Source organism: Uranotaenia lowii, chromosome 3 (assembly GCF_029784155.1).
Source record: "Uranotaenia lowii strain MFRU-FL chromosome 3, ASM2978415v1, whole genome shotgun sequence".
NCBI lineage: Eukaryota > Metazoa > Arthropoda > Insecta > Diptera > Culicidae > Uranotaenia > Uranotaenia lowii.
The window spans coordinates 326,972,153-326,999,868 of NC_073693.1; the positions used below are offsets into that span (position 1 = coordinate 326,972,153).

General features: G+C 32.8%; 1 protein-coding gene across 13 annotated transcripts in view; it reads left to right on the top strand.

The window, feature by feature from the left end:
* LOC129756453 (protein groucho) overlaps nucleotides 1–27,716 on the top strand; it is a 384,109-nt gene that overhangs the window by 141,383 nt on the left and 215,010 nt on the right. The window contains exon 1 of one of the 13 annotated variants that reach the window (XM_055753340.1): nucleotides 23,841–25,857. The exons of the other annotated variants lie outside the window; for them this stretch is intronic. Within the exon in view, the coding sequence (XP_055609315.1) occupies nucleotides 25,840–25,857 (18 nt within the window). The 5' untranslated portion in view covers nucleotides 23,841–25,839. Of the gene's footprint in view, nucleotides 1–23,840; nucleotides 25,858–27,716 lie in introns of those variants that run through there. 13 annotated transcript variants of the gene reach the window in all.

The window sequence follows — 27,716 nt, forward strand, 5'->3', positions numbered from 1 at the left end:
TCTTCGTAACCTGCTCTCAACTAGCCGAGCAAAGGGAAAACCATGGAGTGCCAGGAAACCTTCGAGAAGCACTAGCTGACGACAGTGAAATGGCGAAAAAAGTGATACAATATTTGAAATCCATCCAATTGTATGATAAAATTTAGCAACATATTGTAAAACAATTTGAAGGACCCGAATGTCAAAAAAGGTCCATAATAAAAAAAAAAAAAAAAATCGAATTTTAGGCTTCGGAAAGGTTTCATGATTATTTTAATAAAACATGCTCAAAAAAATTGGTTTTGGACTCAAAAATATAAATGTTTTCTACACAATTTGCTTTTTTTTCTGTTTGTTTTGGCAAATAAGCTGAATAAATCCAGGCAAAATCCGGACTATTTTCAATGAAATCCGGACAGCTGGGCCGGGCCGGACTTTTGTCAAATTTTATACTAAATATTTGGTCAAACCTGAATAAAACCAGGCAATCTGGCAACCTTACTTTAAAGTCGTAGGTATTTTCTTAACAGAAATCCGTTCTTAGTTGAACTTGGAACCCCAATATTTTCTAAAGATTCAGAGTTTTTCTTGGTGAACAGAATTTTTGGGTGACTCTCTGGAGCCCCGCTGTTTTTTAAACAATTTTAAACGTTATTGTAATTGTGAAACACAGACAGTTAAAATTTCTTAAGTTTAAGCGAATATTTTTGAAGAAGACCAAATGGTGAATCAACGATGCCTTTCAGGATGGATATACTAAAATTTTCGTTAAAAGAAGTTTTTCGAATATCGTTTTCAATTCTCTTATGTAGGCCTAAATGGCAATCAAAATTGAGGGGGGTTTAGTTTTTTTTTAACTGCTAATTTCAATAAATGCAAAAAGTTGATTTTTATTTTTGATTCCGAAATCAATGTTACAAATTTCAAACTTTGATACCAGCATTTTTGGTCCTATGGTCCTGAATTTAAATTATTCGTCAGCTTTAGTCTTTCACCGCTTGTATCGGTCTTTGATTTTTGAAAAACTAATGAACATTTGTAGTTTATAACAGATATTGAATTAATTTTTTTATCATTCCATCAAGGGTTGAAATTTTTCCTAAATACTTAAACTTCATAAATACATCGCTTTATAAAATACAATTTTTATAGATTTGAATAGATAATATTAAAACATCTTCTGAAATCACTTTAGAAAGTCTATGAGTATTTGATATTGAAGATTTAACTGATTCAACAACTTTGTTGAAGACTGCAAAACGATTTGAGTTTTGCTCTAAGAAATATCAAAGATTCCATTTGCTTAAAACCTTCCTTAAAGTTTTGTAAATTTTCTCGAATTTTGCTGAAATGGGAAAAAATGACAAAAAGAACTTCCATACCTTTTTCCTCAGAAATCATAATTACTCGCAATCTTCGGCAAAGTTGATCCATGAGTTTAAAGCTTTGTTTTAATTTTTTTTTGTAATGTCTAAAGTTTCGTCAAAAAAAAAATGCACATATATTCTTAATGAATATAAACCTTTTTTCGAAACTTAGACCCGCTTGAAGAAAACCTTCAGTGCCCCAAATTATTCAAAATGAGCTCTTGAATACTTGTGTTTTGTGAATTTCGTTGTTTTGTGTAATCCATTGGTAGCAATTTATTGTTAAGAAGTTTAATTTCGAATTTAAACATATCTTAAATTCTTGGATTTAAAAGTTTTTGGTAACTAAGTTCCAAATTCTTTCTGGACTCTGGAATTTTTAAAATAGTCAATTTAAGCTTCAATAAAAAAAACCTGATTTTTTAAGATGTTCCTAATATGGGACTAATTGTTTTTATTATGAACATTAGACCGCGGCAATCTTTGTATGGAAATTTGAAATTTATAAATTTTGGCACCTCCCATGACTTTTTTTTGGTTGTTGTGACAACTGAAATTATAAATTAGTTTTTTAAAACGATTCATTGGGTCCCGAACTAGCCCAACGAGTTTTAAGTTTATATGGATATTAGTATGTAAAATCAAAATTTTTCATTCAAAATCACCAAAGAGGTACTGGATGTTAAAAACATATAACTTAGGATGGGTTATATTTCTTGATTCTAGTAGTACATTTCATGTAAACAAGCAAACAACCTAACATGTGCCCTAGTAAATATATTAGATGTTATACATTTTTTTTTGAGTTTTTGACTGCTTATTTGAACGCCATTTTACTGTGAGATGAAAATAAATAATCACAAAATCTGCTTTACAAAGCCGATGAGTTTGTTTATTTTTATAACCTTTGCAAAAATATTTCATGAAATTATCGAAAACCTATAAAAGCAAGAACTGCCATTTTTGAAAACTTTTCAATGGATTCAATTTTTTTTAATTTTGAAATGGTTATATTTTTTCCATGAATCACTTAGATTCTTTTTATGGTAGGAAACAATAAAATTTAAGAATATGCAAAATAAATAATTAAAGAAGAATTCCAAATCAACATTATTTGAATTTTTGGATGCATTTACATGCTTTTCCTCTCCCGTACATATTTCTATACAAAGTTGAACTCAGCTTTTCATTATAACTCGTATTAATTTTTTTTAGAATATGAACAGAGAAAACAGGCCTTTTGAAATCCTACGAAATTCGTTTTGCTAGCACAAGCAACAATGATTTTTTTTTGTATTTGTCAAACTCAAAACACTAGAAGAACAAACTCCTCTTCTGATCAAATTGGAGCATTTAGAAGCAAACAAATTGCTTTATGTGAAAATTGAACTTTTTCCCTTTGTATATGTTTAGTCTCAGTTTTATTTTTGTTGTCATTTTGTGATAAACTTTTGAAACATTTTCCCAGAGCAAGCCTGTATGAAACAAATAACTAAGAACCCTAACAAATGGTAAAGTTTGAAGAAAAGATAAAATGGAAATAGAAGGAGGACCTAGAGAATTGTATAAAGGTGATATTTCATTTGCTTTGTAGCATAAAATATGTTATATTCATAAACATATGTTATCAATGTTATCAAAGTTCCCCCAGTTTACGTTTTATACCAATTTAGAAGTGTCGCGCAGGATGCTTCCGTGAAACCTGGCTAATGCATGATTTTGACATTTATTGCTTTGAAATGCATTAAGGTTTAAAAGTTCTCATGCTTAACTTGAAACCATTTATTTAACAGATCGATTAAGTTAAGATAAAATTAGTTTTAACTATTTCACGTCAACCATATTCATATAAAAAGTATGCTTTAACTTAGATATATAGTTAAGAAAACTTTGACGTTGTTCAAAATAAGGAACACAGTGAAAAAAGTTTTTCTAATTATGGACATAACAATTTTTTGGTTTTCACTCGAAATAAATTTAGTTTTAACATCCTAATTAAAACACAAAAAATTCCGTTCAGTTTGGGCAAACTTTGGAAAAAATTGAGTTTTACTAAAAACTCTGGTAGTAAGAAAACTAAATTCTTTTTTTTTAAATAAAATGAAATAAAAATGCCTCAAACCGTCAAAATCAAACGGTTTGCTAAAATTGGACACACATAATCAAAGGTTTGATTTTTAACCATGTGTAATGAAATAACATTATTAACATTTTAATTCGAAGATATCTTGATCGATATTCAATTTGAATGACTGGTGTAAAATTTGTTTGTTACAATGAATCTATGATCTTATTTTAATTATGTAATTTATGATCATTTAATAATTTAAACTTTTAGAAATTGCATTGTTTTGTTGACTGAGAAGACAGACAGAAAATAAAAAAGATTCAATATTCCAAAACTAGATTTAAAAAATTTAGAATTTGTAATACTGAAAGCCGAATTATTCATCATGATCATCTGATCATGATCAGGATTAGTTTTTGGACTAAGATTTTTTTTATCAGTATTCCAATCTCGAACTTTCATTAAAATTCGATTTTAATATCGCCATTTGAAATTGACTTAAAACAATAAAATAAATCGGAAATGTTCAAAGTATTGTCTAGTATGTCGTCCTTTTCATGAAGTATGCATTAGAAATTATTTTTAACATAATTTATACGTAGAATTAGGATTCATCCTCAGCAGGGTAACGGTTTTGAGGCATTTTTAAAAAGTACGGGAACTTTGCTGTCACCCTATATATGTACAAGATACTGAAAGAGAATAAAAAGTATATAATTTACAACAGTCTAAAATCGTATTCAGAAATTTTAAATGAGAATCAAAACAGGGACTTAAATAGAAGCTTAAGCATTTCCGTTTCAAGATAAAAAAAAGTTTCTGCCGATAGTTACGGATTCCAGATTCAATGAGTAAGTTTAAGAATTATGATACCAATTTTAATTTAGGATACATATAAGCAAAAGTTTCAAAATGTTGATGTTTGAATATTTCGAAGTTCGATTGTTTTGAAGAATCAGATCAGATCAAATCTGTTTAAATAAATTTCTTATATTATACTTAAATTTTCCAAAGCAAGGATAAAACTTTTGAATTCGGTACACAGAGTAATTTAAAATTGTTGTTCGGCTATGTATGATAGCCGAAGGTTAATTTCTATCGATAATATTTAAGCTTTCACTATTTTTGAATAGTTTGTATGATTCCAAATCTTGAGTTTATCGTTAAAATGCTTTTAACTTTCTTTATTGAAGCTGAATTTTTGCTTTTGGAAACTTTTTTTTTGTTATCTGGTGATGGAAAATGTTAATGAAATATGTGGGCTAAAGAGAAGGAAGAACATAAGCCGTAAATATGTATAATGAATTTCTCGAAAAAGATACAACGGATCACCGACAAGACTTGAACCCGCAATCTCAGCTTCAAGTCCTGTCGGTGAGCCGTTGTACCTTTTTCGAGAAATTCGTGATATTTACGGCTTAAGTTTTTCCATTTCTTTGACGCTAAAATTTCACCTTATCCCTAAAATTTTCCATCACCTTGAAAATTTTGATAATTTTCAGGTATGAAATGTACCAAGACAGGATCAAAAGAATTGATTTCATTTTTTTTATTTTTTAAGTATTGGTACAGTACCGTTCATAATTGTATAGAAATTGGAAGCACGCGCACTGTCACTTTGACTTTGAACTTCCAAAACTTTTTACTCTGATGATATTTTTTCATCAAATCTTCAATCAAAAGTTCTATAGAAATCGCATTTTCAGGTTCATGCCTGAAATATTGTACCTCGCGTAACTTTTGATCCCATCCACAGAGCATTTCAAAAATTTCAGACATGCTAACTTCATATTTCAACAATCACTTTGCAAAATTTCAATAAAAAGCGTAGCGTAGTTTATGAGATAATGAATTTGAAATGAAAAGACGAAAAAGGCCGATTTTCGTAGAATTACTGTATCTCAGGCCACACAAACTTTAAAAAGCTCAAATTTTGTGATGTAACAGTATGATAGTTGATCTATCTTACGCAGAAAACTAGATGAAAAAATACAATCAGAGTAAAAAGTTATGGAAGTTCAAAATCGAAGTGACAGAGCGCGTGCTTCCAATTTCTTTACAATTATGATTTTTTTTTTAAATTAAGATCTTTTTTCCCAAGATTGTTTCTTTTTAATGTTTTGAACTAGAATATTATTTTACACCACAGAATTGAAATTCAACAGGTAACTCAAGCTTTAATTAATCTTCAAGAAGATTGGTTTTTGTTTTGTTGATTTATTTGATTTTACTCAAGGAATATTTTTGAGAAATTTTGTTAATTTTTTATTCACTTTGAGTTTTTTGTTGTCGAATTATTTTCATCTGCCAAGTTATTTGTTTTCCTAAAAATTTAAATTTTTGTTTGTTAAATTTAATGTTTTAAAAGATGATCTCAATTGATCATATTATTTCGATCGGAGAATTTTTCTATTTTTACTGTTCAAATTCGTTTTTTTTTTCAAAGATTTTTAAATGAAATATAGCTTTAACTAATTAGCTTTATTTATTGATAATTTCGATTGTTGTCGATACGAACTTTTAAATATGTTGGGCATATTGGAATGTTTTTGGAGGATTGAATCACATCAGTTTAACAGAAGAATGCATTTTTGAAACTTAAAATTATTTTAAAAATTAAGGTTATTTTGCCCTTGCAGTTTTCAGATCATAGATAGCAGATGAAGTCGGCGTCTTTTAGAAAAAAATATTGGATTTAATTCGAATCATACATCAATTCCGAGGCTTAAATCAAATTTGATGTATGTCCAATTCTGTTTATGTAAAAAAAAAATTAGATTTTCAATACCTTCTATAGCAAGTTAGGCTTGGTGATAAGCCTTTATTTGTCAAATTCTATTAATATAAAACAAATACAGAAACATATCATCCATTCCATCGGAGAATTTTTCTGTCCTTGCTGTTCTGTTGATAAGTTAGTTTTCAGATTCGTAAATTTTGTTTAAGATTTTTCAATGGAATATCGATTCAACTTGTTAGTTTTTTATTAATTGATCATTTAGATTGCTGTCGATCCGAATCTTCAAATGTTTTGAACATATGGAAATATTTCTGGAAGTTTGAATCATATCTCTTCATTTCAACAGAAGAATGCATTTTCGAAATTTTCAAATAATTTTAATAAAGAAGGTTATTTTGTCATAATTTTTCTTTTGCCACTTTCAAATCATAGATCGTAAGTTAAGTCAGATTTTTTTAGAAAACAAAATCACACTTAATTCGAATCATATATCAATTCAGATGCTTAAATGAAATTTAATGAATATCGAATTCCTTTAGTGTAAAAATATTAGATTTTCAATACCTTTTATAGCAAATTAGGCTTGGTAATAGGCCTTTATTCGACTTATTCTATTACTATCAGGAACTTGAATAAATACAACAACATTCAGAAAGTTATGAGAATTTTTTATTTCCAGTTTTAATGAATTTTTCCCAATCAACAGCTAGAAAGTTTGTTTACATTACACTGTGCAACATTTTGAGGGTATTTTCTGGAAACAACTTCTCTCTTCGCTGGATTTGAAGTACACAAAAAACCTTATAAACCATCAAGACGATTTTTCTAGCATCTCATCAAGAAGGTTCATTTTACTTCTTCGAAAATTTTATAAAATTTATAATATATTTTAATAAAAAATCCTCTAGAGAGTTTATAAATTTTCATGTGGACCTCAAAACTAGCACAGAGAGAAATTGTTTCCGATTTTTGTGTTGCACTCAAGGTTGCCGAAAAAATATCTGTGTTTTGACGAAATAAAATTTGACTTTCGTTGATTTTCCCAAAAAAAAAAATCTGTGACGGTTTTACGTGATGCTTTTCCATTAATTCAATGTCATGTCAAATTGCTTCTATTTAACAATTTACTTATGAAAAGTCAATTAACCAAACCAATTGATTTATGTTCTCCCAATTAGAAGATAATTATTCATAATTTATGTTGACATAAAGAATGATGTGTTGAATAAAACGTCCAAAATTCTAAAATTCTGTGAAATTTGTGAATATTTCTTCTGAAATTCTGTGTTCTGTAAAACAGATTCTGTGATGAAAACTGGCTCAAAATTCCGTGAAATTTTAGATTTTTCGATGGTTTTGGAAACTTTGGTTGCACTGTGTTACTAAAAAAAAATAATTGAAAATTGGTAGAAAAGTTGATAGAAAAAGGATTGTACTTTTTTGTTATTTTCCTCCAATTACCCACAAAAGCAAATTCAACCTAGTAGAAGATCTCCAGAAAGCTCCCGGCAAAGGGGGATGATAACTACTGCTGCTATCGCCGCTGCAACCATCCCGGTGTTAATTTTGTGTTCTTTTCATGATAAATAAAAAATGTGAAAAGGATTTTCGAGAACGGTTGTTGTTGTTTTTTTCCTTTTTTAACATTCTCATCCTTTCACCCCACATTTTCCACAGAACTGTTGCCAAAGTTGTTGTTGTTGTTGATATTGCCGATTCTGTTAGCCCTCTTCTGATATGCCTGTATGTTGAGGATTACCCGAGAAACCATCCCCCTGGTAAGGGGGGATGATGACGGCGATGGCTGGTTGCGCTGATCCTTCGGAAAGCAGAAAGAAGAGGTGTCATAAAATACAGAAAATCGTGCTACGACCTTGCCTCTTCTCCTTATGACCCTTGGGGGCTGCAAGTGGCCGATGGTCCAGAAAGGGGGGATGAATGCACGGAAGTTTTGCGGGCGATGAAAGCTTATAGTGTTTTTTATTTTTTCTTAAGTCTCTCTCTATCAGTTCTCTTAAAGTGCCAGAACTTTGGGATTTGGCGGATGATGTTGATGATGGTACAAATTTTCGCTCTGCCCTAGTAGAGTGTTGGGTTCGTGTTTGTTGTTAAGTTTTTTTTTTCCATTTTTCCGTTTGATGGTTGGATAACTTCTGACTGCTGGTAAAGTAAAACTCCCATCTGGTTAGCATTTTTACTGTAACATAGCTTAGGTTCTTTTTGGTTTCTCTTATAACTGAAGTTTGTTTTTTTTTTTTGCAAACCATCAATTCGCGGAAATTGGAGGTGCCAAAACGAAAAATTCTCGCAAGAAATTTTGATATGCTGGAAAGGGAAAGATTTAGCTTGAATGCTTTACTTTTTTAAATTAGGATTTAATATAAATGTTAACAATCTCAACAATAAGGACAGTTTATATTTTAAAAATGTTTACAATCTGATAATTTTGACAACTATGGAAATTTTGTTCATTTTATAAATTTGGCGATGATGAGAATTTAGACAGATTTGGTAATTTTAGCTTTAGCTTAGCTTTAGCTTAGCTTTAGCTTAGCTTTAGCTTAGCTTTAGCTTAGCTTTAGCTTAGCTTTAGCTTAGCTTTAGCTTAGCTTTAGCTTAGCTTTAGCTTAGCTTTAGCTTAGCTTTAGCTTAGCTTTAGCTTAGCTTTAGCTTAGCTTTAGCTTAGCTTTAGCTTAGCTTTAGCTTAGCTTTAGCTTAGCTTTAGCTTAGCTTTAGCTTAGCTTTACTTCAGCTTAGCTTTAGTTTGTAAAATGAAAATAAAAATTGACACCAAACCTTGAAAAAGTTGAATAGAATATCGAAACGTTAAAAAACTTAGCATGGAGTTTTAATTTTTTTTTTCAGAAATTTGAGCACTACTGTTGCCATAACTGAGCTGTGACTCTATATTGCCATCACTCACTCGCTCACTCACTCAAAGCACCATCATCCAGCAGCATCATCAAACGAAGCAACAAATCTCCTGACGGACGGTGTGGTGCCTCCTTTGTAGTAATTCTCTCTCCTCAGTAACGTGCCACCATTATTTCCGAGAAGGATTCATCCACTTTTCCCTCAACTCGACATCATTTCTCATGTTTTGTGGAACAAACCTAGGACGACGATGCATATCGCCGCACCACACGAATCAACTTCTCGCCGTGCCACACTCTTCAAACTGTTTGTCTATATTGTGTTCTTCCGATGTTGTACCGGTGCTGCAAAACTCGCTAAGTTATGCCCTGATGTTGATGCCTCGTTCGCTTGTTCGCTTGCTCGCTTCTCCTTCTCCTCTTCGTTTGTGGGTCGTCGTCGTCATCTTCACTTGGTTGCTACTTCCATGCCACACGGCTCAATGACGATGATTATTGCTCTCGTCGTAGTTATCCTCCGAGAACGACCTTATACAATCCCACTTCCGACGGATGGAGGATTGAAACTGTTTTTTTTTTTTCATTCGAGGTTGCACCCCCAGAAAACCGTCACCGCCAACCACCATCATCAGATCATCTCCGTCATCGTCATCCCTATCGTCATCAAAATCATCATCAACCGACTCATCCCATCCCTTAAGTTGAAAAATGCTTGGAAGCACACTCTGTATTAGTACTTTGGTTTTCCGACGGCGGTTTTCCAGCCGTGTCTGTGTGCTACCGGTAGATGTGCTGCTCCAAACCGTCAACGTGCATAACTGTGCTCGCTACCGTCGTTCATCGTTCTCTACCTTTGCCGGTTCCATGTTTGTACAGCAATCAGCAGTTAGATACATGCGTTTCCTCTCGTTGTCCTTCTGCGTTTTCCCCTACTTCGAAGCGATGCGCTTCGATTCGCGTGTATAGCTCTGCTGGTAAGAACACCTTAGCTTTTATTTTCATCCTCGTACGGTACCTTTAAACCGAACGATGGAGATAGGGTTGCCATCTGATAGATTTGCGATGAAAAGAGATAAATAAAAAAAATGACACTTAAAAATGACAGCCATAATGACATTATGATTAAAAAATTGACATTTGGATTGACCGATAGATGGCTGACATCCTGACTGACAGACAGACTGACAGACAGACTGACAGACAGACTGACAGAGAGACTAACAGACAGACTGACAGACAGACTGACAGACAGACTGACAGACAGACTGACAGACAGACTGACAGACAGACTGACAGACAGACTGACAGACAGACTGACAGACAGACTGACAGACAGACTGACAGACAGACTGACAGACAGACTGACAGACAGACTGACAGACAGACTGACAGACAGACTGACAGACAGACTGACAGACAGACTGACAGACAGACTGACAGACAGACTGACAGACAGACTGACAGACAGACTGAAATCTTGATATGAAGAAAATTACAAAAATGATAAAAATGACAAACGATAAAAATTACAAAAATGACAAAAGTGACAAAAATGACAAAAATTACAAAAATGACAAAAATGACAAAAATGACAAAAATGACAAAAATGACAAAAATGACAAAAATGACAAAAATGACAAAAATGACAAAAATGACAAAAATGACAAAAATGACAAAAATGACAAAAATGACAAAAATGACAAAAATGACAAAAATGACAAAAATGACAAAAATGACAAAAATGACAAAAATGACAAAAATGACAAAAATGACAAAAATGACAAAAATGACAAAAATGACAAAAATGACAAAAATGACAAAAATGACAAAAATGACAAAAATGACAAAAATGACAAAAATGACAAAAATGACAAAAATGACAAAAATGACAAAAATGACAAAAATGACAAAAATGACAAAAATGACAAAAATGACAAAAATGACAAAAATGACAAAAATGACAAAAATGACAAAAATGACAAAAATGACAAAAATGACAAAAATGACAAAAATGACAAAAATGACAAAAATGACAAAAATGACAAAAATGACAAAAATGACAAAAATGACAAAAATGACAAAAATGACAAAAATGACAAAAATGACAAAAATGACAAAAATGACAAAAATGACAAAAATGACAAAAATGACAAAAATGACAAAAATGACAAAAATGACAAAAATGACAAAAATGACAAAAATGACAAAAATGACAAAAATGACAAAAATGACAAAAATGACAAAAATGACAAAAATGACAAAAATGACAAAAATGACAAAAATGACAAAAATGACAAAAATGACAAAAATGACAAAAATGACAAAAATGACAAAAATGACAAAAATGACAAAAAATGACAAAAAATGACAAAAATGATAAAAATGACAAAAATGACAAAAATGACAAAAATGACAAAAATGACAAAAATGACAAAAATCACAAAAATGACAAAAATTACAAAAATTACAAAAATGACAAAAATGACAAAAATGACAAAAATGACAAAAATGACAAAAATGACAAAAATGACAAAAATGACAAAAATGACAAAAAATGACAAAAAATGACAAAAATGATAAAAATGACAAAAATGACAAAAATGACAAAAATGACAAAAATGACAAAAATGACAAAAATCACAAAAATGACAAAAATTACAAAAATTACAAAAATGACAAAAATGACAAAAATGACAAAAATGACAAAAATGACAAAAATGACAAAAATGACAAAAATGACAAAAATGACAAAAATGACAAAAATGACAAAAATGACAAAAATGACAAAAATGACAAAAATGACAAAAATGACAAAAATGACAAAAATGACAAAAATGACAAAAATGACAAAAATGACAAAAATGACAAAAATGACAAAAATGACAAAAATGACAAAAATGACAAAAATGACAAAAATGACAAAAATGACAAAAATGACAAAAATGACAAAAATGACAAAAATGACAAAAATGACAAAAATGACAAAAATGACAAAAATGACAAAAATGACAAAAATGACAAAAATGACAAAAATGACAAAAATGACAAAAATGACAAAAATGACAAAAAATTACATAAAATGACACCAAAATGACACAAAAATGACAAAAATGACAAAAATGACAAAAATGACAAAAATGACAAAAATGACACAAAAATGACACAAAAATGACACAAAAATGACACAAAAATGACACAAAAATGACACAAAAATGACACAAAAATGACACAAAAATGACACAAAAATGACACAAAAATGACACAAAAATGACAATAATGACAAAAGTGACAAAAATGACAAAAATGACAAAAATGACAAAAATAACAAAAATGACAAAAATGACAAAAAAAAAAAACACAATTATGAAACAAAAACGACACAAAAATGATTCAGTAGGGGAGAATGAGGATACTTGATCCCTGGGGATACTTGATTCCTTAGCTATATCTCGAAACTGGAATGTTTTACAAAGATCAAATGTTCTAGAAAAATGTGCCAAAATGAGCAAAATAACAATGCTTGTAGTTAAAATTTTTTTAACAAAATAATTGTTTGAGTAATTGCACTTTGTTTGAAAAATTTCACAAAATGTAACTTGAAGATCTTTTTTCATCACTTTAAAATGTTCCTTACATGGGAAAATTATGAAAAAAATATTTGTTCCAATGTATCAATCGTTCGAGCGTAAAATGAACTTCATAATGCCATATTTTCAAAGTAATGGAAAACTCTCAACTTTTTTCAGAAAAAGTTTTCTAAAATGTTGATTATGGGTACAATTGATCCCCTAGAGTTGGGTACAATTGATCCCCCCTTCCAAACGGCATATTCTTCTTCTGAATTGATCGTTATGATTGCTGATTACGAAATTACTAATATTTATCCAAAAACTAATATTTATCAAACAATTGTCTGAAGAAAAGAGCAAAAATAATTAATTTTCTCTTAATTATAAAAAATAGCGCCTTTAAGTATGCAATGTTATTAGCGTTGAGACAAAGTTATAGAATTTTCTTCTTATGTCTGCTATAAATTGTGAAATGAGAGCAAACAAGACCGAAATAGTCAGTTAACATTCTATCTTGGGGTTTTGTTTGATTTTTATACAAGGATTAGGGCTTCCTGAATAAAAGATCAAGTCTCCTTCAATAGGGGATCAAGTCTCCCCTAACTTCAGAAAAATCGCAATTTTTTTACTCCCACGAAAATGCTTCTTGTTCATCAACGGTTTCAAGTATCGTTCTAATTTTTGGAGCATATAAACTTGAAGTTACAAGCTGTCAGAAAATGGCAAAGACGGCGAGTTGCTAAATTTTTCCAAAAAGATATGGTGAAAATAAAAAAAAGGGATCAAGTATCCCCACTCTCCCCTAATGTTTCAAAAATGACACAAAAAGTACACAAAAAATGGCACAAAAATAACTAAAATTACACAAAAATACATAAATGACACAAAATGACACAATATTGTCACAAAAATGATAAAATATTACACAAAAATGGCACAAAATTCACACAAAAATGACATAAAAATGGCACAAAAAATGACACAAAAATGACACAAAAATAACACAAAAATGACACAAAAATTACACAAAAATGGCACAAAAATGACCCAAAAATAACACAAAAATGACACAAAAATGACCCTAAAATGACTTAAAAATGGCACAAAAATGACACATAAATGACATAAAAATGGCACAAGAAATGACACAAAAATGACACAAAAATGACACAAAAATGGCACAAAAATGACACAAAAATGGCACAAAAATAACACAAAAATGACACTAAAATGACATAAAAATTACACAAAAATGACACAAGAATGACTCAAAAATGGCACAAAAATGACACAAAAATGACTCAAAAATGGCACAAACGTGTTTCAAAAATGACACAAAAATGACACAAAAATTACACAAAAATAACACAAAAATCACACAAATATGACACAAGTATGTCACAAAAATGACAAAAAATTGACACAAAATGACAAAAAACCTTCACAGAATTGACACAGAAGTATCAAAAAAATAACACCAAAGTTGCACAAAAATTTTATTGAAATTACATAATAACTATACAAAAATTATACAAAAAAAAAACAAATATTACAGCTTGATTTTTAATAATTTTTGTCGTGTATCTCCTTTTTGACAATGTTGTCAGTTTTTTTTTCCATTTTTTTTTTTCATAGCTTTTTATTTTAATGATAATGTTGATTTTTTTTTGTCATTTTGTTAATTGAAGCCATTTTTTTCATTTTGATAAGTTAGACATTTCATTGATTTTTTTTTTTTCAATTTCTGTTATGGCTTTCTATTTTGTCGATTTTATAAATTTTGTCATGTTTTCGTATCTTTGAACTGTAGTTTTTGATTGCGTTAATTTTGATTATTTGGTCAATTTAGTTCATTTAGCTTATTTTGCAAATTTTGTCAAACGTCAATTGCCGATATTGTCATTTTGGCACTTTTATCCTTTTTTATAAATTTTTTCAAAATGTTTTAATTTTTGTCAATTTGATGAATTTTTTTGGTTTTTGTTTGTTTTTTAAATTTTGACGATTTTGGTAATTTTGAAATCTATGTTATTTTTTTTATTTTTGTAAATTTTAAATTAAGTTGCTTTTTTCCATAATTTTCTATTTCCTCAATTGAAGAGTGCTGAATTGTGTTTTTTTTTATCATTTCGTTAGCAAAGTTTGTTTTTTAATTAAAGACTTTTTTTAAACTTCATCAACAATTTTTGTAGTTTGGTCAGTTTTGTTTATTTTTTCAACCTTTTGTTTCATTTTTGTAGTTTTGCAAATGATTCAATTCAGGAAAAAACGTTTTTAATGATTATGTTATCTTCTACCATTTTTACATGATTTAAATTTTTCTGTTTTTGGTGGTTGTTTTTTGTCTTTTTGGAGATTCTTATCATTTTCGTCCATTCATGTCGGTTTTTGTCATTTGTCAATTAATAGTTTTTGTTTAATTTTTAGTTGTGTTTTGTTTTCATGTTTTGATTTTTGTCCATGTTCTGACTCATTTTTTATTTTTGTCATATTTGACAATTGAAACAGTTCTGACAGTTTTTAAACATTATTGACAATTTCGACATTTCCGAAATAATATGTTTTTTTCATTTTTTTCAATTTTGACGGTTCTGAAAATTGTTACTCTGAAATGGCTTTCAAGGATTGACTAAAAAATCTGGTTACCTTGGACCGTAGTCAAAGCCAACAACGCCAACGACGTCGACGACGACAACCGATCCAAGCCAACTCCGGGAGACAACCTCAAACCACACTAATTCGTCCTTTCCTGCGTCGCCTCCACCAGCCTTCCTCTCCCCTGAATGAAACCAGCAAAACCCCACCATCGTGAACACGAATGCTGTGGAAAAACCTCGATTCACGGCTCCCATTCTGGAGTGGCACGGATAAAAAAAAAGCTTGGAAGTAAAATGAATCGCTGAGCAGGAAAAATCGGAAGCCAGGAAGGCAGCGGCAGAGCACAGTCAAGCAAGCAAGCATCCTGAGCTGAGTGAGCCGACACCCACACCTTTCTGAGGAGGTGAGGGAAGGAAGGGAGACCCAATCTCTATTATGGTAAAGCGACGAGCAAGTAAGCAAACAGCAAACAGAAAGGACGAGGCAGCAGAAAAATAAAGCACCACACAAACACGACACGGAGGGAGAGAGATCCTGACAGCTGTGCGCGGCTCTACAGTCATCAGGATATGTGTTTCCTCGCTTCACCCTTCCTTGTCTTGTTTCCTTTCCTACCTTTCCTCATTTTCGCTGCTGCTGCTGGAGAATATTGTTTGGCTCGGTTTAACCAGTTTAGGAACCGTGAAGAAGGATCGTGTCGGATCGTTTTTTTTGGCCAGGGTGGAAAGAATGAGGAGAGGAAGATGGGAGACGAGAGAGAGAGAGAGAAAACGTCAAAGGGAAAGCAGAGCAAAAGGATGCATTTCAACAGCTTTCATTCATGAGCAGCGAATTTGCTGCTGCTGCCTCTTTTGCCACTTCCAATTGCTGGCTGGGTGTTATGATGTTACTTATTCCGTTTGATGGGTGAGCCAGTAGGAGCAGAGCGAAGTCCTCGTGCCAGAGAGTTTTTGCGAATGGAAACTGTCTGGAAGTGTTTCCAGGGAATACTTGTTCATTTTCAGAATTTTGTCAACATATATTGTCGTTGATGATTGATAATTCATTGAAAAAGTTGTAAATCAGAATTAATTCAATTATTATTAAATTCATTGCTGCTGAAATTTTTAATAGTTCCTGTTTTTGATTTTTATTATATGTATTTTGAAATTGGTTTTCAAGATTGATAACAGTAAAAAAAATTACAGTTTTCAAATTATGAGATTCAGAATTCCAATTCCTTTGTTTAACAAACTGAATCCGTCTACTTTTTACGTATGGCGATTATGGGGAACTGAACTAAGTTTTTCAAATATGGGCCGGAATGAAATCAAATTTTCTCATCACAGCATGACATCCTTGTAACGATATTTGACACCAACGATTTTTTAAAGGATAAACGTTGATGAATCACCGAATGATGAATCATTTTTAGGATTAGACACTTTGACATAATTATTTGTTTCAAGGGAAAAAGTATTGAATCACAGTTTTTTTTTTCAAAGATAATTAAAATAGTAATTTTGAGATAAAACTGTGATTTGTCAAAATTTCCGTAAATCAACAATTTTTCAAGTTTTTTTAACTCCCACTGTCAACTTGTACTTCAAATTGAAGTGCGTTTACGCGAATTTTCGAATCAAAATTTTGTTCGTTAGAAAATACTAAGAGACCTGTTATGTTCAAGTCGAATGAGAATTTGAGAGATTTTTAGTTGCTACTCTTGAGCTCAAAAAAGAAATTATTGTGTGGACGTCCAGGTTGCATTTACAAAAAAAACTGGTTCAACAATAGCTTGTTTAGCTCTGAACCTAAAAAGGTTTAGCCTGTCTAGAAAGGCTTCGTGAAAGAACCGAGGACTATCTTTTAAAAACAGCTGAATGTCGTTCGGTGTAACGTTTTATTCAATTTAAGCTTTTAGCGATGATACTTCAAGCTTATTTATTATAGTGAACCTATATGATTTTCTGTAGTTATAACCCCTCATCAAGGTAGTCAAAAACGCGGTAACCCAATCATTCCGATTGGACGCGAATGGTCGAATCCAGGAATTTTAACACTCTAGCCGAGGGATGAGAAAGCTGCCTTTTTGAATTTTCCAAATCCTGGGGTTTAAAATATTTTTTCTTTTTTTGCAACTCATCTAGGATTTTTTGCTGAATTTTAAAGTATCGTTCACATGAGTAAATTTGAACTATTATATTAGTATGAAGAAAATTGAATATTTTGAACTAAAAAATCAACATCGATCTTGTTTAGTTTCTTGTGCCAATTTATAAATTCTTAAAGGCTACTATTACTTGAAGATCGAATCTTCAAACTAGAATTTTTCGTTTTGCTGAAAAGGGAACGTAACCTGCCCGAAAATTTCAACAATTAATCTGACTGTTAACCTGATTTAACGAGTAGGGTCTAGTTTAAAAATGCAGGCTCATTAACGAAAAGGGCGATGAACTTTGAATTTTTTTTGACTATATCTCAAGTGAGTTGATTGTTCTCGTCTGATGATTATCGAAATTCTCAGAAGTTGAAAAGGTGAAATGGTTAGCTTATTCATGTCTATGAGTAATGATTTATGAGCCAACCCGGTTAGCCATGGGATCGAATCCTGGTCGTCAAATAACCTGTCATACATAACATAGGGTGGCCACCCATTCGGGAAATCAGTAAATGCGGTAAAAAGACGGGATTTGAAATCCACCGGAAAATGCGGAAAAAGCCGGGAAATCACGGGCTCCGGTGAAAGTCTGTTCAATGAAGTTTGGTCGAAACAAGTAGAAATGGATTAACAGTTGATCACCAGTCTCTTTCCAATTGACTTCGATCGACTTCTACCAGGTCGAAACGGTTTCTCCTGCCGAATCGGATTGGTTTCGACTAGTTTCAAATTGCCTTATCAAACAAGAGCAGAAAAAGATCAAGGAAAACCATCCAAATTCAAAAGGAAGTTTTCCATCAATTTCCCGGTCAAAGGTATTCGACATTGTTGCTAAAGCTGTAGATGATAATTTGCTGGGACCAAAATTGAGTTTTTTTTGTTACGACAGCTTTGAATTACTTGTGTAATGCATATACAATTAAGGAAGAATTCGGACAATCATGTGCAATACCTTCAATAAAAACATTATTATCGGGACATCGGAGAAAAACACAACGATTGGAAATTTTTTGGATGAAACCAACTGGCCAATCGAAAAAGGAATTCTTCAATTTGACGACCTTATTGAAGAAAATTCTAATGTTGTCTCATGACAACGCGATGGTGGATAGAGGCTTTTACGTTAACACGAAATGCATAGTTGAAAACCAAACCGAGAAGAGTCTGACGGCCCAATGTACAGAGTGACATAATTTTAAAAATTAAAAAAATAACCCTGCGTATCAATCTAATGTTTTGTCATTTAATCGATAAAAATAACTGGAAAACCATTGAAAGATCATTTATGTACCACTAAAAGGAAGCTTTTTCGATTTTTGGTCATATGGTTTCAAAAATATATATTCGGAATTTCGTTTGGTTTTTTGTTTTATAAACTCGGGAATTTCGCGAGACCATGCGGGAAAATCCTGAAAAAAATTAGGAAAATTAAAAATTGATTTTGAGTGGCCACTTTGATAGCAATGCAGTTGGGTAGGTTTGGCATTTAATGAAAGCCGATCCATTCTTCAAGTTGTATGCTTTAGTAATTTGACCGTTAAATGACGGAAGCCTGACAGAACTTAAAAAAAAAAAATAAGACAAATTAATTCACAAATATGACATAATTATAACCAAAATACAATAAAATGACAAAAATTTTACAAATATATAATAGAACTAATTTGCTAAATTCATGACAATTGTCATTCAAATGTGGTAAAAATGTGACAAAAATTTGACAGAAAAGTGACAAAAATATAGCAAATGTTCTATAATATTACATAATTTTGAAAAAATAATGTGAAAAATCTGACAAAACTATGAAAAAATTGAATAAAAATATGACAAAAAGCTGACAATAATATGAGACCCTTGGAGCCAAAGGCGTATAAGTGCATAATAGCTCATTTGGAGAAAACATGCTTTTAAAAATTTTTGTTTCGTCATTTTCAATATATTTTCCATTTTTTTTCATTGAAAAGTAAAAGTATTCAAATGAAATTCTAAATTCTCGAAAATATCACCAAATACAGTTTTGAATATGAAAAATCCTATTGCATTATTAACTCAAAATCAATCATTTTGTCAACTATACTTCTTTGGTTTTGAGGGTTTCATGTCTCAAAAATATAACGAAATGATGACAAATATGACAGTAAAGCGTAGAAAATTCACAAAATATATCATGAATCTGAAATAAAATAATGAAAAAAAGTTACAAAAACATGACTGATGTGATGAAAATATGATCAAATAATGTCAGAAATATGAAAAACTTATGAAAAACTACGACTAAAATTTCAAAATCATATGACAAAAAACGACAAATGAAAAAAGGGAAAAAAATGACAAATAAAAAAAAAGGAAAAAAAAAATAACAAAAAATGACAACAATCTGATCGAAATATTTCAAAGTTTGATCAATTCTTTGTCATATTTAAGTTGTTTACATAGTTTTATAACATTTCTGTATTTTTTTAAAAAATGGTTCCATTTTTATCATAACTCACATTTTTGACTCTGCAAATTAATTTTCAATTATTTTTTCATTGTTGAATGGCTCCAAAATTCGCGTGCTCTGTGATATTTATGATATTTTTTTTGCGAATTTTTGGATATTTTTGGGTTAACTCACAATCCTACAAAACCGTTAGAGGCTGCTTACATTTTGGGTGTTTTCTTAGAGAAAAAGAATCCTAAGCTCGGTCGGTATAGATTAGATCATTGTTTTCAATCGCAAGACAGCTGCTCTCAATTCTACCCATGGAGAAGAACAAAGTGAAGGATCGTACTCGATTGGGGGTCTTGGATTTAGTGTATGAATTATGAAAAAAGGGAATAAAATGTATAACTCACTGTAAATTTTAACAATGAAATAAGATTGGTATTTTTACAATAAAAAACAGATCGTTATCCATAATTTTTCATTTTAATTGAACTGATTGGTAATTCCGCAATAAAGAGCTAACGGCATTCATCAATTTCAAATTCAGATCAGGGATTCTTAAATAATTTCAAATTATATTTTATTATTTGGGTTCACAGAAACTATGGTGCAAATTGAAATATGTATCGGAAAAACTGATTCAAGCAGGAACGTACGCCCCTCTACCAAAACTGACAACCAGGAAAGTTAACGATTTCTTAGTTTTCCATTCTCGATGTGTTGAGTAACGTCCTAGTTTGAATTTATTTATTTCGCCAAACATCGTAATGATCTTAAACCTAGGAGTTACAATCTTAATATTAACTTATATTCTACAATATTAGATTTTTCAGTGCCTGTTGTCGTAAAAAGCACTTTGGAGCTGCTGTTTAGAATTAGCAAAATCTATGTTCTGGTAATTTTTATTATACTGTAGCATTAGACAATTGATTGGACTATTTTTTCCATATTCAGTTCGGACAGAAGTTAAAATAAGCATATTTCTGGTTCTCAACTGGCGACACGGACAATAAAAGTTTAACTGATTTAGTAGATAAGTAGACTGATCACTATTAATTTTGACGTTTACAAAAGAGATTGAAGCAAGTTCTCTTCTCACATTTCAAGGTTCTATATTTATTAGTAAACCGCGTGATTCTTAGCTTGGTAATTGACTCTGAGACCATCCTAGATTTCGTAAAGCAAATAGAAAAATTGTTTTTGAACGAATTCTAATCCGATTTTATGAGAAATTTGAAAGGGGGACCACACAACGCTACAGTACTCGAGTATGGATCGGACATAAGCTGTAAACAATGTTTTTACTGTATATGGGTCTTGAAAATTATAATTAAAACGTTTTATAAAGCCAAGCATACAATTTAGTTATAGTGATCTACAAATGGTAATGTTGAGTCCAGTATAATACCTAGATCTTTTATCTTATTGATTCTCTCCACTGGCTTATTTCCTATTGTAACAATTTCATATGACGGATATTTTTTCCTTGTAAATACAATATTTGAGCATTTTTTCACGTTTACTTCAAGAAGACTTTTTCTGCACCATTTGTAAAATATATTTATTTCATTTTGAAACTCCCTGAAATCTTCTTCGTTATTGACTTTCATATAAAGCTTTATATCGTCTGCATATATAAGCACGTTAAGCTGATTCAGTAAATAAGTTATGTCATTGACGAATAAGATAAATAATAAGGGACCGAGATGGGAGCCTTGAGGCACACCAGATGTCAAATACGACTCAATCCATTTCAGCAGTTGTACTCTGAATCCGTTTTTATGTAGTTTAAAAATTAACATAGGGATGTCGATTCTATCAAAAGCTTTACTGAAGTCCGTATATAGAGCCTGAATGGAATTGGCTTAATGCATGGAGGGACTGTTATAAGAAACAAATTCAAGTAAACTAGTCGTTGTAGATCGGCCTTTAACAAATCCATTTTGCTTTTTAGTTATAAGTGTTTTTAATTGATTATATAGTTTTTCATGCACTATTGCTTCAAGTTAAGCGTGTTAATCTTTTTCCATAAGTTTTTTGTCAAACTATTTTTATAATCAGATTTATTGCAGTATGTGATTGGCCCGTTTTCAGAGTTCAATATCGAATCGATTTTTCCAAAATTAACTTTTTGATAAGGTTTCTATCGAAGCTAAGTTCGGTTTCGTCATACTCGTCTTCAGATGAATCAAGTTGTGATTCAACTTTATTTTCTTTAAATTTATAATGTTTCAATACTATTGAATTTGTGTTTGAAAAATTAGGTTCAAGGAAAGCTGGTGGTGAAAATTAACTTTGAATTAGTAAAGTATTCCTTCAATATTATTTCCTCACGTACCTCTCGTACCAGTTTTCTTCCAATCGCTGGCAACAGTAATAAAACAAACCATACCCAAGCAACCAAAAGTCCCATAAAACAGGTACAAAAACGATTACTCAGCCCTATAATTGATATGAAATCCGTTCTATGCAGCTCAAAATTTAAGTTCTTATGGATACTTTCAAGTTCCAAAACAAGTCTTAATGATCTTCTATTCAGCTTCCAGTGGCCTTCTTATTCAGCTTCCAAAAAATCGTGAAATGAGCAAAAAAATTCTCTCTCTATCTCAACTGCACCCTTGGCATCGGTTCATATCACCTTCCTTTTAATAATTTACCATGTTCTGTACATGGTGCCGCCATGATGCCACGCACCGGATTCCAAACTCGACTAATTGCTCAATTGCTTCTTCCCTACATTTCCTACATATATCGCATCAGAATGGTCACTCAATTACCAAATTACTTATTGAAAAAAAAACTTACCCGGCTTGGGGATCGAACCCCGACCTTCGTGGTGAGAATCGAACACGCTACCACTAGACCACGCCTAGATGTTGTTCTAACTGAAACTAAAACTCGATGTGGTGATTTGATTTTGAAAGCACCTCAATGCACTTTTTGTGAGTTAGTTAATCCCGTTTTGAGCACTTTTGTGCACTGTATGTGACTTATTAAATCCCGTATTGAGCACTTTTGTGTACTTTATGTGACTAAAGTCCCATACAACGTACATATAAATCACTTTTGCAGCTTTCAAGTTCATTAATGAGTACATATAGTTCACTCATGGGAATTGGGCAAAATAAGTCACATACAACGTACATATTAATCACTTTTGCAGCTTTCAAGTTCATTAATGATTACATAAAGTTCACTTAAGGGAATTGGGCAGTTGATTCTCTTTGTCAGCCAATATTTAACTTTAAAGCCTTCATTAAATTAAATATGTGACTTTTGGTTGCTTGAGTAGTTTGTTATTTTTTTAAGAATATTCCACTTTTTGTTCACAAATTGAGAATGCCTTCGAAAACGTTTCTAAGAGAATGTAAACAAACTATTTGACATTTTTTTACACAACTCAATTCGCATTGAAGTTTCATAAAAGTTCTGCATGGAACCAACAAGTTCGTAAGAAGATTCGTATGGAACCAAAAAGTTCGCAAGATGTTCGTAACAGGGCACCAAAGGCCAAATTGATATCCAGACTTTTTGAGGTAACTACTTAGAACGCACAAATACGTTCTATGCTTCTTGTTTAGACTTTTTATGTTCGTTCAGAAGTCCAAATCAAGCACTTTAGGAAAACGGTTTTCATTTCTCTCGAGTAACTTTTATGCAATCAAATATGAACTTTAAACGTACAAGATGAAGTAGCTATATGACTTTTGGTTGCTTTGGATAAGTCTGCATTGTTGGAAATTTTGTGTTTTCCTGTATTATTATTACAGTTTTATGAAAACTGGTAAGGTTGTGTTTAATTTATTCTGACAAAACTTTCGGTCTAAACTAACGCGATACTCCTAGCACATCTCACACTCAAAAACATAACAAGCAACACTGCTCCCGGCCAGCTGTTCTCTCCCGCGTGTGCCAGAAAAACCAATGTTGTGCACGAGGAAACTGAGAGAAAACTCTCAAATACCAACGCCATCCTGCGAGTGTATACAGTTCGTTCGAATATCCTTGTTTGCCATTTCCCATCTGCTTCTAGGCTGTACTGTTGTCCTGTCACTGTCAACCAAAACCAGCGAGCAGCGAGAGCAAAACCACACGGCGCGCGATACGTCATTTGTGTACGAACAACCGTGTGGAAAGGATCGTCGTCGTCGTCGTCTTCGCCGTCGTTGGTCGGTCGGGTGCCGCTGCCAAATTCACGTCAAGCGTTTCCGAGACCGCTTGCGGTTATTGTAAACTGACTGTGTTGTTGTTGTTGGAAGTACGTCGCGTGTCCTGTTTGGTTTTATTTTTTTCTACTCTGTGGCTCGGTGCGGTTGTTGTTGCTCGGGTGGTGGTTTTACCCGAGTGCCACTCCGGATTCGTTCGTTCGTCGAGTTAATCGAGTGTGTGTTTATTATTCGAGAAGCGGGTTGCTGCGTTTTTGCGTGGACGAAACGCATCCTTTTTGGGGAAACCTCGGAGAGGCGAAGAGAGACGAAGGGATAGCAAACGTAACACGTTCGGGTGTGTGTTTGTGTGTGTAGCTGCTGCTGCTGTTGCCGTTGGGTGACGACTTCCTTTGAGGATTGATCCTTTTTTTTTTTTCTATATATCTCTCTCAGTGCTATCTATCTTCAACGGGGCCCCTAGTTGGGCGCCACCGTGGGTGAATGTGTCTGTTCGTTCACCGCTTCGCGCCCTGTTAAGCTGGATTTATGAAAGAAGAATAACATCGGGTCTCGGTTTCGGATCGGGGAAGAGAGGATAACACAAAGGGTGGGGGTTCAAAGTGAGTTCAGAGGAATATCATAAAACACGACACGGGCCAACAGCAGAAGTGATTCCCCCCAGGGTTTTTTTTTCTGCCGACCGTAACAGGATACCATCACCCGGTGCGTGGCAGGGAAAGGTGTAGGTGGGTGGAGAAAGTCGAGGTGGTTGGATTAGAGCAAGAAAGAGAGAACGCGCCCACTCGCCGCCCTGTGAGCTTTTTGCGGTTTTGCTGCTGTAATTCGGTTGAAGGAAAAAAAAACGTCCTTCAAATTGGATTAATATCGCTCGTAATTGAATTGGCCAAGTGCCAGTCGTTTGTCAGACGACGGTGAATTTCGTGACCGGGTTGAGTTCGTGTAAGCAACCATTAGGAGGAGCTTTCCTTGAAGCAAACTACAATCAGAGGTCCCTTTACGAGAAACAACTCTGAGATGGGTGGGTGAAATCCAACCCATCAAAAAAGAGGCCATCAACCGTGAAAAGCCGTGAGCGTGATTGTGACACCCACAAACTGGTCGTGGGGGTATCAATGACCAGTCCCAGTGATTTCCGTCGAGAGTGAGAGTGTTTCCAATTTTCGTCTTTCCCTCCCTCGGCTCCCAAATAACCCAGAGAGAAGGTTCATAATTCGATCATTTATTAAACATAATCACATTAAAAAACAGTTACTCCCATCGGAACTTTGCGGCCACAGCTTCTGGATCAAGTCGGGAGAAGATCGCTGTGCCACCAAAAGTAACCCTTCACTCAATGAATAAAATATCGAAATTACGATAATAAAATAAGCACATTTTCCGTCGAATGAATTAATCAGTTTAATTATGGTGTTCTCCGGCTCCCGATGATGATTCTCCTACAGCGGAGACACCCTCTCTTGGTGTTTGAGGGATGATAAATGATGAAACGGCGCTTCTAGGCCGAGGATATATGTGGGTGACGGCGGCATTTCAGTGATTTTCCGCCTTCCGGCTGCCGATTTTCGGTACCAGTGAGTTTTCCCTCGGATCAAGTGGGTGGGTTTGTGTTTGTGTGCTGCTGCTACCCAATTTCATCTATGTATGTGTGTGTGTGCGCCGTCAAATTTGTGATTCAATTTATCCGTAAATTCCTGTGAAACACCCCGGAAAAAAGGTCAAATTTCGGGGGGGAATTGTGTTATTCCTTTTTTGTTACCAATTGTGAAACGGTTCCATCCGAAAGAGGAGTTTATCGAACGGATTATTTTCAACATTCCGGCAGTGGTCCGGAGTGACGGCGGTTCGAAACCGTCATCATCATCGTCATCATCAGTGTCCCGATTGCCGTCGTCATCATCGTCAGTCGTTAATATGACTGCCAATTTGAAGGTGCTTTACACACATTTTATAATTTTATTTAATTTGCCACCGCCGCCGGCGCCGATACATGTTTTAATGGGTGTTGTAATGAGCGCGATCTCTGTTGTGATATTCGATCGACCGACCGCTTGCCGCGTGGATAAGCTCGCTGTTTGAACATTAATTGAGGGAAGCTTCAGCAATGTTGTTAATGTACCCATGCCTGACCTATAAATCGAAAACGGGAGCAATCAATTATCCATTTGTGTGGTTGGAGGCGTTTTATTGAACCACACAACTGAGAACCCCTTCCCGGAGGTTATTTTATTAGCTCTGGGTGCTTCTTGAGATAATAAAGTATGTACTGTGGATTTTAGTCTCTTTAAGCAGGCAGGGCAGTTTCAGAAAATCGACGACGGGTTATAGCTGGTGAACAAATTTGATGACAGATTTTGCCTGTGGTTTTTCCTGTGGTTTGCATCTCAAGGAAGTACCTACCTGAAAAGGCCTATAAATTGTGCTAAAATCCATTCAGACACGAATGACCTCTGAGGTTAAATGGTCTTAAATAAATATCATTTTTTGCTAAAATCGTAGTCTTCAATTATACAAGGGGGTTATAATATTTCTTTTATCGGTTTTTTTTTCAATGGGTATTTAACATTATTCAACATTGTAGTTACCGTAAAACGGTGTAACTTAGATCACCGGGGTAAATTTGACCAGCAACAAACTTTTCCACATTATTATCAATAACTCAGTCTATAGTTTGAATTTTTGAAAACTGTTTTCTACGATTGAAAGCCTTTTAATTTAGTATCAAATAGGCAAATTTGGTTTATATTTGAAATTTTTTTTCTGTTAGTAAAAAATCTAATTTCAAAATCTTAAAATATGTATTTTCCAAAGCTCGCAAACAAACAGCTCTCCTGATGATACCAAAAAAACATTTAGAAGCAAACGGGTTGTTTAATGTGAAAGAACAGCTTTTTTTCTTTGAATATGAACAGTATAGAGCTTTTTTTTTTAAAAGTCATTTAATGATTAATTTTTGATATTTAAGAAATAAGGACATTTTCCAAGAGTAAGCTCATATTGGACAAATGTATAGGAACCCTATCAAATCGTTAACTTTGAAGAAAAAATGAAAATGGAAATAGTGGGAGGATCTAGGGTAATTTGTGAAGGTTAAATTTCATTTTTTTTTGAAGCTCAAACTATTTAGCAATTGTAATTAGTTTTGCCCCTAAATGTAGGCAGCATCATAGTTCTTTTTTCGATTATAAATATTTTAAAAATAAAACGTCAAAAATCAAGGTTAAATTGATAAACTAGCATTTGAAAATATTATGAAGGTGTTTTGTATCCTTAATGATCAAGAAAACTCGTGAAAACCGTCAGAATAGAGACTGATCAATGTCACCCCAAAGCATCAAATTCTGAACAGAGACGAAAACGATTTTTAAATCTAATTAAAAGAGGTCTAATAAATTTCTGCATCCATGTTTTACGTTCATAGGAGTCCAAAAAAATGGTTTTAAAAATATAAAACATGCCCCATTCCCCTAACAGAAAAATAATGATCGAAATATATAAAAAAAGTGATCAATCTTACCCCAGATTACGGTACATTAATTCAAACATTTGACAAAGCCACAACCGGTATTTACATGGGGGACCTTTATAAGATAAAAATTAAATTGGTCTCGAAGGCCAAAATTAAATATGGATAAGGATATGCAGAAAATAAGTTTGATTAAAGTAAAAGTAAAGTTTTTTTTTTGTTTTGTTTCGATTATAGTCGTTTTACCATCTTTATGGCATTCGCGGAGACAACAGACTTGCCAACTGAGCGATATAAAAGTTGTATTTGGCAACAATAAAATGAA